This window comes from Cryptomeria japonica, chromosome 7, assembly GCF_030272615.1.
Source record: "Cryptomeria japonica chromosome 7, Sugi_1.0, whole genome shotgun sequence".
Taxonomy (NCBI): Eukaryota; Viridiplantae; Streptophyta; class Pinopsida; order Cupressales; family Cupressaceae; genus Cryptomeria; species Cryptomeria japonica.
In genome coordinates, this window is record NC_081411.1 from 395602595 (window position 1) to 395615020 (window position 12426).

Sequence of the window (12426 nt, forward strand, 5' to 3'; positions counted from 1 at the left end):
GCACATAAGCGAATCTATCCTTCGGTATGATGTATTGAGCAGAGATTGTTGCAGGGCAAACAAATGTGCTTAACCAGAATTGTCATCAGGCATTAGCAGATGATATTTTTGAAGTTCATGTAATCCGAATTGTAGTCCAATTATTATTATGAGGTAGTGAACATTCCCATAAGCTTGGAGCCTTCTGGGTCATTATATTTTGAGTAGTGACCTCTAGGCAGTGTTCCTGAATGCATGTGCATTCCCCATTGTAATATTTACACATACTACTATAGGGGTGAACTCACAATACTGGTTCCCACTTTTTGACCAACTTTGACACTTAGATGAACATTTTGCAAAAAATCTTCACTTTCCGACACCTATAACTTTTAAACTATTAATAATTTGAAGATGATGTAAACTAGTGATTTGTAACATCTTTTTTGTAGATTCTAAATATAGTTTTTTCAATTTTTTTTGAATAAAATTTTATTGATTTTTCCATCTCCCTCAAAAGTATTTTCTTACAGCAAACAATATTTTTTAAGAGTGATGAGCATCCCGAAACATGTAACTTTTTTTTTATATAAATGATAAAACTTATCTCTTTTAAATTTTGGTTTGTAACATCAATACCCAGGGCATGCAGTTGGTTTGATAGTGATATGTTGAATATTTTTTATTTTATTATGTTTTGAAGTCCGACTAATTATAATTTAGATATAGGTGTACGTTTGAACGCATAACTTGTTCTATATATATCAAAATTCAATTTTATTTTTTTTGTTAGAAAGAAGACATCAATACCTAGTGCATAGATATTTTTTAGAATTATTTTACTATTTTTCCCAATGCATTGAACAAAGAAGTTCATGTTTGGTGAAAAACCTACATTCATAAAAAATAAAATAAAAATATATTAATGAAATTAAATATACTAAAAATTATACTATTTGGAAAGCTTATAATAAGGACTAAATCCTTAAGAAAACAAAACTTCTAAATGAATTAATTTGACCTCTCAAAAGCTAATGTAAAATTGATTTTTTTATCAGCATTTAATAGATGCAAAGGAGACTCCATTGCAAATATGACTTAGAAGTAGAGAGGTTCTATCCAAGAAATTTTGATCTAAGAGCCTTTGATCTAACTCTCTTTAATTAATTACTTCAAATGGGACCTCTTAAAGCTTAAATCATTATATTTTTTAAAAAATGTATGATTTCAGCAAAAATCAGGATGTACCAAAAAGTGGGAACCAACTTTGTGAGTTCAACCATAGAGTATCATCTTATTGTGGGTAGGTTGCCACTGTGGTTTTTACCTTAACCAAGTTTTCCACGTCAAAATCTTGGTGTTATGCATGCTCTTGTCATTGTGTTTATCTTTATTCTCATTATAGTTGATTGAAATAAGAGATTGTGCTTAAATGGTTCAATCCAGTGAAAATTGATTCACCCTCCCCCCCCCCCCTCTCAGTTTTTCTTCATTATTGTTGCCAATAATTGGTATCAGAGCTAGATCCTCTAGAAGAAGCTTAACTGCTTGAGGAGATCTAGGATGGTAGCTTATGTGTTTAAGAAGGAAAGTCTGAGATTTGATGGAAGCAATTATACTGTTTGGAAGGACCGGATGGAAGTTCATTTGAATTGTCTTGGAGATGAGTATTGGAAGATTACAAAGAATGTTTACAATGTTCCTCAGAATGGACCGGTTACTACTGCTAAGATCAAGGATGTTGAACATAACATAAGAGCTAAGGAAGCATTGTTGACTGCCTTGCCCGATTCAGAGATGACAAATGTGATGGGTTTGAAGACTGCACATGAGATCTAGAAGAAGTTGAAAACCTTGTATGAAGGAGATGCTCAAGTCAAAGTAGCTAAGTTCTAGAGTTTGAAAGGAAAGTATGAGGCATTGAATATGGGAGAAGATGAAAACATAACTTCCTTTATGGCTAAGGTGGATGAGCTTGTCATGAACATTAGATGTGTTGGTGGAACTCTTGAAGAAGATGAGATTGTTTCTAAAGTGCTAAGATCATTGCCTCCTGCTTACAAACATAAAGTAGCTACTATTGATGAAATCTAGAGTGTGACTACAGTGACCAGAGACATGCTAGTAGGAAAGCTTGCTGCATTTGAGTTGAGCAAATTTGGAGAATCACATGGAAAATATGAGATTGCATTCAAAGCCACTATATCCGAGAAGCAGAAGTATGATGCAAGAGAAAGTTCATGTTGGGTATCCAGATATGAAAGAGAAAAAAGAGAAATAGAAGAGAAAGAAAGAGAACTAGATGAACTTGAAGCCCTTGTTGGTCAGAGATTGCCTAAGGGAGCCAATAAGTATGATGGAAAGTTACCTTTGAAATATTTATCTTGTAATAAGATAGGACATTTTGCTTCTAGGTGCCTTGAGAGAATGTCTAGATATAATAAGCATGATAAATTTGAAAGGCATGATAGATCTGATAAGTATGATAGATATGAGAAGCATGATAAAAATGATAAGCCCTATAAGCCCTACCAGAAGTACAAAATCATAAGAGATGTTGTTATGCTACTGATGAAGGTGTAATAGATGAAGAATCAAAGAATGGGAATTCAGAAGATGAGTTTGTATTTATTGCTATCAAGGAAGATGTTTTGGTACCAGTGAATCTTACAAGCTGCATTGTTGAGGGGAAAGCTTTGGTTGCTAAGATTGAAGAGAAATATGAATGGGTGATTGACAACGGTTGTTCACATCATATGACATGTGATAAAAGTAAATTTGTGAGTATGGAAAGGTATGATGGTAGAATAGTGAGATTTGGAGATGATAAAGCTTGTGTGTTTCGTGATAGAGATTCTATATCTTTTAATGATAAGCACAATACTGATGATGTCTTGTATATTGAAGGTTTGAAGCATAATATTTTGAGTGTTGGACGGATGGTTGACAAAGGATATGAGTTGCAATTCAAGAATGGTAAATGCAAGATCCTAAATGCCTCCTATATGGAGATTGCATCGGGGACTAAGACTAAAGGTAATAGCTTTCACTTAAATGCTGGTGAGAAAAGTTGTTTGATTGCTCAGATTGATGAAAGTTGGTTATGGCATAGGAGGATGTGTCATGTTAATTTTGACTGCATGATAAGGATAAGTTCTACTCAAGTTGTTAGAGATTTTCCTAAGATTGTGAAACCCGATAATTCGGTATGTAAGGAATATTAGTTGGGAAAGAAAACAAGAACTTCATTTAAGAGTAAGTTGTATTCACCTAATGGATTGTTAGATCTAGTGCATACTGACTTATGTGGTCCTACTAGAGTGAGAAGCATGCATGTTGAGATATTTCATGTTGTTGATTGATGACTATTCCAAGATGATGTGGGTTACCTTTCTAAGGGAGAAATCATAAGCATTGTCCAGAAATTCAAGATATTCAAAGCTAGAGTGGAGACTGAGACTGGATTGAAGCTAAAGTGCCTGAGATCTGACAGAGGAGGAGAATTTATATAAAGAAAATTTGATACATTCTATGAGAGGAATGCAATTAGAAGATAGTTATATGCTCCTAGAACCGCTTAGCAAATAGAGTTGTTGAAAGAAAGAACATAACCATTTTGGATGCTGCTAGGACTATGCTGATTGAAGGAAATGTTGCACAGACGTTTTGGAGAGAAGCTATTAGCACTGCTGTTTACACATTCAACCAGACACATATAAAAGGTGATTCAGGTAAGACTCCTTATGAGCTATGGTTTGGTCATGTTCTTACAGTTAGACATTTCAGAGTTTTTGGAAGTAAATGTTATATCAAGAGAGATGAGGATATAGGAAAGTTTGATGCAAGATTTGATGAAGGAATCTTCTTGAGATATTCTACTAAGAGAAAGGCCTACCAATGTTACAATAAGAGACTAAGAAAGATAGTGGAGAGTGAAAATGTGAAGGTAGATGAATGTCTTGGAAAGAAGATCAGAGCATGCAGTTATGATTTTCATGATGAAGATGTTATCTCAAAGCCTGTGTAGATTGAGATCCTAAAGAAGGATGATCTGGTGGAGACAACCAATCCGGATATTGCTGTTGCCGGTGAAGAAGTGCAAAAGCTTGACAATTAGAACAATTATAAGACTCCGAGGTATGTAAGATTGAATCATTCAGAAAAACAGAATATTGGTGATAAGAATAAAGGTGTGATGACTAGGAGAACGATTGTTGCTGAAGAGATATGTTTGATTTCAAAGATTGAGCCTAAAGATGTTTCAGAAGCATGCAAAGATGAGAATTGGATAAAAGCAATGGAAGAAGAGTTGAATCAAATTGAGAAGAACAACACTTGGGAGCTTGTTTTGAGACCTAAAGACAAGAATGTGATTGGTACTAAATGGGTGTTCAAGAATAAATTGAATGAAGCTGGTGAAGTTGTCAGAAACAAAGAAATATTGGTATGTAAGGGATGTTCTTAGATGAAAGGTATTGATTATGAGGAGACTTTTGCTCCGGTAGCTAGAATTGAAGTTGTTAGATTGCTGCTTGCGTATGCTACTTACAAGAATTTCAAGGTGTATCAGATGGATGTCAAGTCAGATTTTTTAAATTGTGATTTAGAAGAGGAAGTCTACATTGAGCAACCAAATAGATTTTCTTTATCAGATGAAGGATATATGGTATTCAAATTGAAGAAAGCATTGTATGGACTTAAACAAGCCCCTAGAGCTTAGTATGCTAGATTAGATAAGTATTTGTTAAAGTTGACATTTTGTAAAGGTACTGCTGATAGTAATTTATACTTTAAAGTTGAAAATGATAATATTTTGATTATTGAAGTCTTTGTTGATGATATCATTTTTTGAGGAGATGATGATTTGAGTATGAAGTTTGTTGATGATATGCAAAAGGAATTTGAGATGTCTATGATAGGTGAAATTAAATTCTTCTTAGGATTGCAGATTACTTAGACCAGTAAAGGTATTTTCATTTATCAATCTAAATATGTGAAAGAATTGTTGAAGAAGTTTGGGCTAGATGATTCCAAACTTGTTGGTAACTGGATGCAAGTTGTCTAAGAATGATGAATCATGGAAAGTTAATCAGACTTTGTATAGATCCATAGTTGGTGGATTGTTGTACTTAACTCAGACTAGACTTGATATTATGCACGTTGTTTGTCTTTGTGCCAGATTTCAAGCTGATCCTAAAGAGACTCATGTTACTGTTGTGAAGAGGATTTTTAGATACTTGAAGGGGACTGTTGATTATGGTTTGTGGTATCCAAAAAATGATGATATCCTACTATGTGTCTATACTGATGTTGATTACTACCGATGGAGCTTTCTTTCTGGGAAAGAAGTTGGTCTCATGGTCCAGTAAGAAGCAAGATGTTGTATCTCTATCTACTGCTGAAGCTAAATACATTGATGCTACTAGCAACTGTACTCAGATAGTTTGGATGAAGCAGATGTTGAAAGATATCAAAGTGATTTATGATGAGCCTAATGTTATTTATTGTGATAATTCAAGTGCTATCAATATTTTCAAGAATCTGGTACTACATTCTAAAACAAAGCTTGTATCAATTAAGTATCATTAATTGAGGGAGAAAGTCAGTAATGAAGAAGTTAGATTGGAATATGTATCTACAAAGGATCAGATTGCAGATATACACTAATCCTTTGCCTACAAATACATTTGTCTGTTTAAGAGACAATTTAGGGGTCTCTGCCCCTCTTGATGAAAACTAGATGCATGGAGTTGCACCAATCAAGTGGATTTTTATTTTATTTTAGAGCCTTATCTCTTTATCCAAGTTGATGAATTGGCGTTGCTACTTAGCCGGAGTAGTCAATGTGTGGTTCAGAAGCTCAGTTGTGAGTTTATCCTAAGGGGGAGATTGTCCTTCTTAGAGGATGAGTTATTGGGGGAGAGAAGCATAATATGTATTCTATCATTGGCATTGTTGTCAAAGGGGGAGAGAAGCATGTGAAAACTAGTTTTATCTTTAGAGCTTTGTATGCATGATCTTAGGGGGAGTTTGTTGCCAATTGCTGATGTTGATTCATTTCTTTGCATTGACCATTTTTCACATTCATATGTTGCCATGAATGCTAAAGGGGGAGATTGTTGAATATTGTTGTTGTCATTAATGTCAACATATTCTTGCATTTGGTGTTCCAGTGATTGCAGAGATTTGATTTGCTTTGGTCATGAGGATGTGTAGGTTAGTAATGAAGTATCTCTAATATCTCTATCTCATCCTTTATTGATTCCATGATGCTATGTGGTGATTTGGTGAGTTGTGGATTCCGGTTTGAATATTGTTCTTTTGTGTTTAGTGTTGTAGTGTTCTGGTATTTGATCTGATGTGCTTTGGTATGAACATATCTTTGGTTGCGAATTTGGGAGAATGTTTTGGATGTTCATGTGTATCTTCAGTTCAGATGGTTCGTGATTTGGTGCTCTGCAAGTTATCTTTCTAGTTTGAATTGTTGCTGTTAAGTGTTTTTGAGAGTTAGCGTGTTGTTCAATGAAGTTTTGATTAAGTGGTGTTGGTGCATCTATTGCGGATGGTTCTAATGTGCTTGTTGGTGTTTCCAAATTGTGTCCTATTTGTTTTGTTGGTCCACATTGATCATTGTGTGCAATATTGGTGATTTTGTTGATCCGGTGATATTTTTTGTGTTATGCAGTATTTTTGGTGGTATAATGTTTTGTGGTTGATCTTAGCGAGATTTTTGATGGTGATGTGTGTTTGGAGAGTTGATTTAGGTCCATGCTATGTCATCTATAGCATTGTATTGGTCCAGTGGTTGATTTATGTATCGTATGATGTAATTTTGTAATGAAGGACTGAGGGTTTGGCTGACCTTGTAGTCAAGGTTGATGAATTGTATAAATAGGTGTCACATTCATGTAATTTAGGTTTTGATGAGCTGTCTGCATTATCAGAGAGTAGTGTATGTGCACATAAGTGAATCTATCCTTCGGTATGATGTATCGAGCATAGATTAATGCAGAGCAAACAAATGTGCTTAACCAAAACTGTCATCAAGCATTAGCAGATGCTATTTTTGCAGTTCATGTAATCCGGATTGTAGTCCGATCATTATTGTAGGGTAGTGAACCTTCCCTGAGGGTTGGAGCCTTCTGAGTCATTATATTTTGAGTAGTGAGCTCTAGGCAGTGTGCTTGAATGCATGTGCATTCCCCATTGTAATATTTTCACATACTACTGCAAAGTATCACCTTATTGTGGGTAGGTTCCCACCGTGGTTTTTCCCTTAACGAGGTTTTCCATGTCAAAATCTTGGTGTTATGTGTGTTGATGTTATTGTGTTTATCTTTATTCTTGTTGTAGTTGATTGAAATATGAGATTGTGCTTAATTGGTTCAATCCGATGAAAACTGATTCACCCCTCCAGTTTTCCTTCATTGTTGTTGCCAACAAACCTTTCACTTTGTGATTAAAAATTTGACATCTATAACAAGTATTTGACAAATTAATGTAAAGAACTCTCTAGATATGATGCAAATTAACCAATCCAAGAGTCAATAGAAACCTTAAGCTCGTTTGAAAGGTTGACCTCATCATAGACACAATTTTTAGGATAAGCAAACTAAAATTTGTATAGCTCAACACAAATCAAATTATCTAGAGAGGCTATAATACAACTTAAGAAGGACTTGTAAGGCAAGGCTAACCAAGCAACTCAATCTAAATAGGGACCATAAAGACTTGTTGCTTAAAGACCATAAAGTCCCAAGTTCGTAAAAACCAATAGGGAGCTTTGGACATACCAAGCTCTATATTTGAGGATGACATATCTACATAATTAGCTTTTGCAAAGCAAAAAATGATAAACCTCTTAGAAAGGTTCAAAAGACATTAAGTTGGACCTAAGTAGAGTTGAATAGCCCACAAAATATGTTTTCAAAAGAATACAATTGACAAAATAATCAATCAAAGTAGAAATTTCTAACCATTTACTTACACTAACAAATTCTAGAATTGATAAAACCTTATCTAGTAAAATATGAAAAGACTCACATTATAAAAAAAAAATTAAAACAAATTTATATAATTTCTTTGTAAAGAAACCCTATCCTTAAACATGTATGTCAATAGGCTTATCGTCAACAATTGAAATTCAGAAATGGCTATCCAGTTCTTACAATGCACCAAACATCATTTAAAATGTGTCTATAATGTATAAACGATGATGATATCTTGGTACCGTTGCCTGAAAAGCTATGTCTAGAAGAGATTTAAAAGAGCAAATAATTCATCCAACAAAACTAGGAACATAAAAAACCCCAAAAAACCTGCAATTATTGCAGAGGTAAACGAAAACTCTTAAAAACTAAGAGGATGACATCTGCTGTCAAGAACTAGGAAGATAAGTCACCTTCTCTCACAGCTAAAAATATTCTTGAATCGTTTCTATACTCTCTTTGTATCTGTTAATCGGCTAATCTGCTGTAAGCTATGTTCTTTTTATACATCTATATTTTTATATATGTCAATATGCTGTATTCTTTTTCTCAACTTCGCTCATTATGGTTTACCTTAAAATTTGAACAACACTGCACATTTTCCAAGCTTCATTTACAGTAATAAAATGCCATTGCCATACACTCATCTGAATCTCACAGCATTATGTAGAGAGGGTCAATTGAAGGAGGCTCTGCACATCCTGCTTACTACACACAACCCCCCTGGAGATTCCTCTACATATCTTCAACTATTGCAGACCTGCATTCTCAAGAAGGCGCTTTCACAAGGGAAAAAGGTCCACTCTTTCATCGCTCACATGCGATTTGCATTTTCTACACGCACAAGCTTTCAGAATAAGCTCATTAACATGTATGACAAATGCGGAAGTTTGGTTGATGCCCGTAAGGTGTTTGACCACATGAAAGGAGGAGACGGATTCTCATGGAATACTATTATTTCAGCATACCGAAGACATGGGTTTCCTCACGAAGCAGTCACACTGTTTCACCAAATGCAACGAACAGGACTCCAACCCGATCAGTTTACATTTGCCAGCGTACTCCCAGCCTGTGCCAAAGTAGGAGATTTGGAACAGGGTATGGACATCCATCAAAGCATAAAGGATAGAGGATTTTCGTCAGATGTGGTAGTTGCGACTGCCCTGGTTGATATGTATGTAAAATGTGGAAGCATGCACATGGCACGTGAACTATTTGACAAAATGCTTCAAAGGGACACCGTCTCATGGAATGCCATGATTGCAGGATATGCACAACATGGGTTTTTTGGAAAGGCCTTTGAAACTTTTAAGCAAATGCAAATGGCGAGTGTAATGCCAGACTCCACAACCTTTGTCAGCATCCTCCCTGCATGTGCTCAAATTGGAGCTTTAGAAGAGGGTAGAGCCATCCATCAAAGCCTAATTGTAAGTGGATTATTTTCAGATATTAAAGTTGGAAATGCTCTAGTAGATATGTATGCAAAATGTGGAAATATGCACAAGGCACGTGAATTGTTTAACAAAATGCCTCAAAGAGATGTCATCTCATGGAATGCCGTGATTGCAGGGTATGCACAAAATGGGTATCTTGAAAAGGCACTAGAAACTTTCAAGCAAATGCAATTAGCAGGTGTAAAGACAGACTCCACGACCTTGTCCAGCATCCTCCCCGCCTGTGCCAAAATGGAAGCTTTGGAACCGGGGATGGACATCCATCGAATCATAATGGAAGGGGGATTTTTGTCAGATATTGTAGTTGCAAGTGCCCTGGTGGATATGTATGCAAAATGTGGAAACATGGACAAAGGCCATACATTGTTTGACAAGATACCTCAAAGAGATGTCATCTCATGGACCGCCATGATTGCAGGATATGTTCAAAATGGGTTTGTTGAAAAAGCCCTAAAAACTATTAAGCAAATGCAACTGGCTGGTGTGATGCCAGACTCCACAACCTTTGCCACCGTACTCCCTGCCCTTGGTCAAATTGGAGCATTGGAACAGGGTATGGGTGTCCATCAAATTATAGTTGAAAGTGGGTTTTTGTCAGATGTTGTAGTTGCAAGTGCCCTGGTAGACATGTATGCAAAATGTGGAAGCATAGACCAGGCACGTGAATTGTTTGACAAAATGCCTCAAAGAGATGTGGTTTCATGGACTGCAATGATTGTAGGATATGCACAAAATGGATTTGTTGAAAAGGCTTTAGAAACTTTCAAGCAAATGCAATGCGCAGCTGTAAAACCAAATTCCACAACCTTTGCCAGCATCCTTCCAGCTTGTGCCAAAATGGGAGCTTTAGAACAGGGTATGAACATCCATCAAAGCATAACGGAAGGCGGGTTTTTGTCCGATATTGTAGTTACAAGTGCCCTGGTAGATATGTATGCAAAATGTGGAAGCATAGACAAAGCACGTGAACTGTTTGACAAAATGCCTCGAAGAAATGTGATCTCGTGGAATGCCATGATTGCAGGATATGCACAAAATGGATTTTGCAAGAACGCTCTCAAAATCTTTGAATTAATGAAGCACTCTGGAACAGACCCTGACATTGTAAGCTTTGCTTGTGTTCTATATGCATGCAGCCATGCAGGTTTAGTGGATGAGGGCTGTACACACTTTAATCAGATAAGTAATCCATATTGCATTACACCTACAATTGATCATTATGTGTGCATGGTTGATCTTCTTGCCCGAGCTGGCTATCTGGAGGACACCCTAAACTTTATCATTAAGATGCCAATTAAACCTGCGGTGGTTGTGTGGATGTGTTTTCTTGGTGCCTGTAGGTCACATATGAATATAGGTTTAGGAGTATTTACAGCAACACTGCTGTTTGATTTGGATCCTAAAAATGCTGGTACTTATGTTCTTCTCTCAAACATCTATGCAGAAGTGGGTATGTGGAGTGAGGTACAAATGGTAAGGAGATTGATGAAAGATAGAGGAATTAAAAAGATCCCTGGATGTAGTTGGATTGAAGACCATAAAATGGTGCATGCTTTTTGTGTAGGAGATAGATCACACCCACAGACACAGGAGATCTATGCAAAGTTGGAGAAATTAGCTTGGGAGATGAAGGCAGCGGGGTATATTGCAGATTCAAGACTTTCGCTTAATGATGTGGAAAAGGAGGAAAAAGAATTATTTCTCTGTCACCATAGTGAAAAGTTAGCAATTGCATTTGGTTTGTTGAACACGCCTCGTGGAACGACCATTAGAGTTGTTAAGAACCTTCGAGTATGTGCTAACTGCCACACTGCAACGAAATTTATATCCAAGATTGTCGCAAGAGAAATTGTTGTAAGAGATGCCAACCGTTTCCATCATTTTAAACAAGGACATTGTTCTTGCGGAGATTATTGGTAATGGTAAATGAAGCAATCTGAAAAATTGGAGATTATTGATGATGGTAAATGAAGCAATCTGAAAAATTGGCTCGTACTGTTATAATGTGCACCATGTCAGATCTGCAGTAATAATCAAGGGACAAGTTTTAATTTCAGTTTCCAGAAACTTCTTTGTTTGGTTTTCTTTTGTTTTGAATGTTTAGTAATTTAGAGTTAGATCATGCTGTTGGCTTCGTAAAATTAGATGCATAGAATGTAATGCAGATCGGTGCTGCATTTATATACTGTTGAGGTATTTAGCGAAGATATATTTTATGATAACATGGATGTTTCATTGAATTGTTTTCAGGAAACTTACGTATCTATGAAAAATGAGGAGGTGGAGAATGGAGCAAAGACAAAAGGTGAGAACACTTAAAGTAAATGGAAAGAAGATTTTTACCAGCAGAAAATAGGAGATTTTTGTATAGTTTTTTATTAGATTGATTGTATTATATTTTGTCAACATCAGGTCGATCATTTGAGATTAAATTATACATTTATATTCTATATCTAAATTTATAGAAGTGCATGTAGATTTTGTCTCATTATGGTTAGATATTTCTAATTTTTCTTAACATCTCTTTGTTTGGTGAGATAATTAATAGGTTTGTGAATTCACAAATATTCTTTAATTTGATTTGAGAACGATTCATTTGATATTAATTATAAGTAAACTATTATAATTTATATATGAATAAGTAAAAGTCACTATTGTTTTATATTGTAATTAGCACGTATGTATGGAACTTATATAATGACGTTTATAGATTGATGTTAGAGACAAGGCACACACGCATGCACACACCTCCAAATTAGGCCCAATTTGGAATATGTTAGTGTATTGGTTCTTACCAGTTGATTCCTGGTCCTGATATATTAATATGACTATTAGAGGTTGATTTACTTTATGAAAAAACTTGGGAACCCTATATAAGAGCATCTTTCCTAATTCATTTTCGTATATACACATTCTCAAACATCCATAACTATTCAAGTACATCCTAGAGCAAGTATTATGAACGAAATTCTTCAAATCTAAGTATTATGGAGTACCAAGTTGTA

At 35.5% G+C, this 12426-nt stretch overlaps 1 protein-coding gene across 2 annotated transcripts; it reads left to right on the forward strand.

Moving 5' to 3' along the window:
- The first annotated feature begins 8147 nt into the window (after positions 1-8147).
- LOC131033999 (pentatricopeptide repeat-containing protein At3g12770-like) lies at positions 8148-11879 on the forward strand. 2 transcript variants are annotated; one of them, XM_057965320.2, is made up of 2 exons: positions 8148-11384; positions 11672-11879. In XM_057965320.2, exon 1 carries the CDS (start codon positions 8594-8596, stop codon positions 11339-11341), a length of 2748 nt encoding a protein of 915 aa, XP_057821303.2. In that variant the 5' UTR covers positions 8148-8593; the 3' UTR covers positions 11342-11384; positions 11672-11879. The 2 variants fall into 2 exon arrangements, with proteins under 2 accessions (XP_057821303.2, XP_057821304.2); XM_057965321.2 differs by having other exon boundaries at positions 8148-8453; positions 8628-11879.
- The last annotated feature ends 547 nt before the right edge of the window (positions 11880-12426 follow it).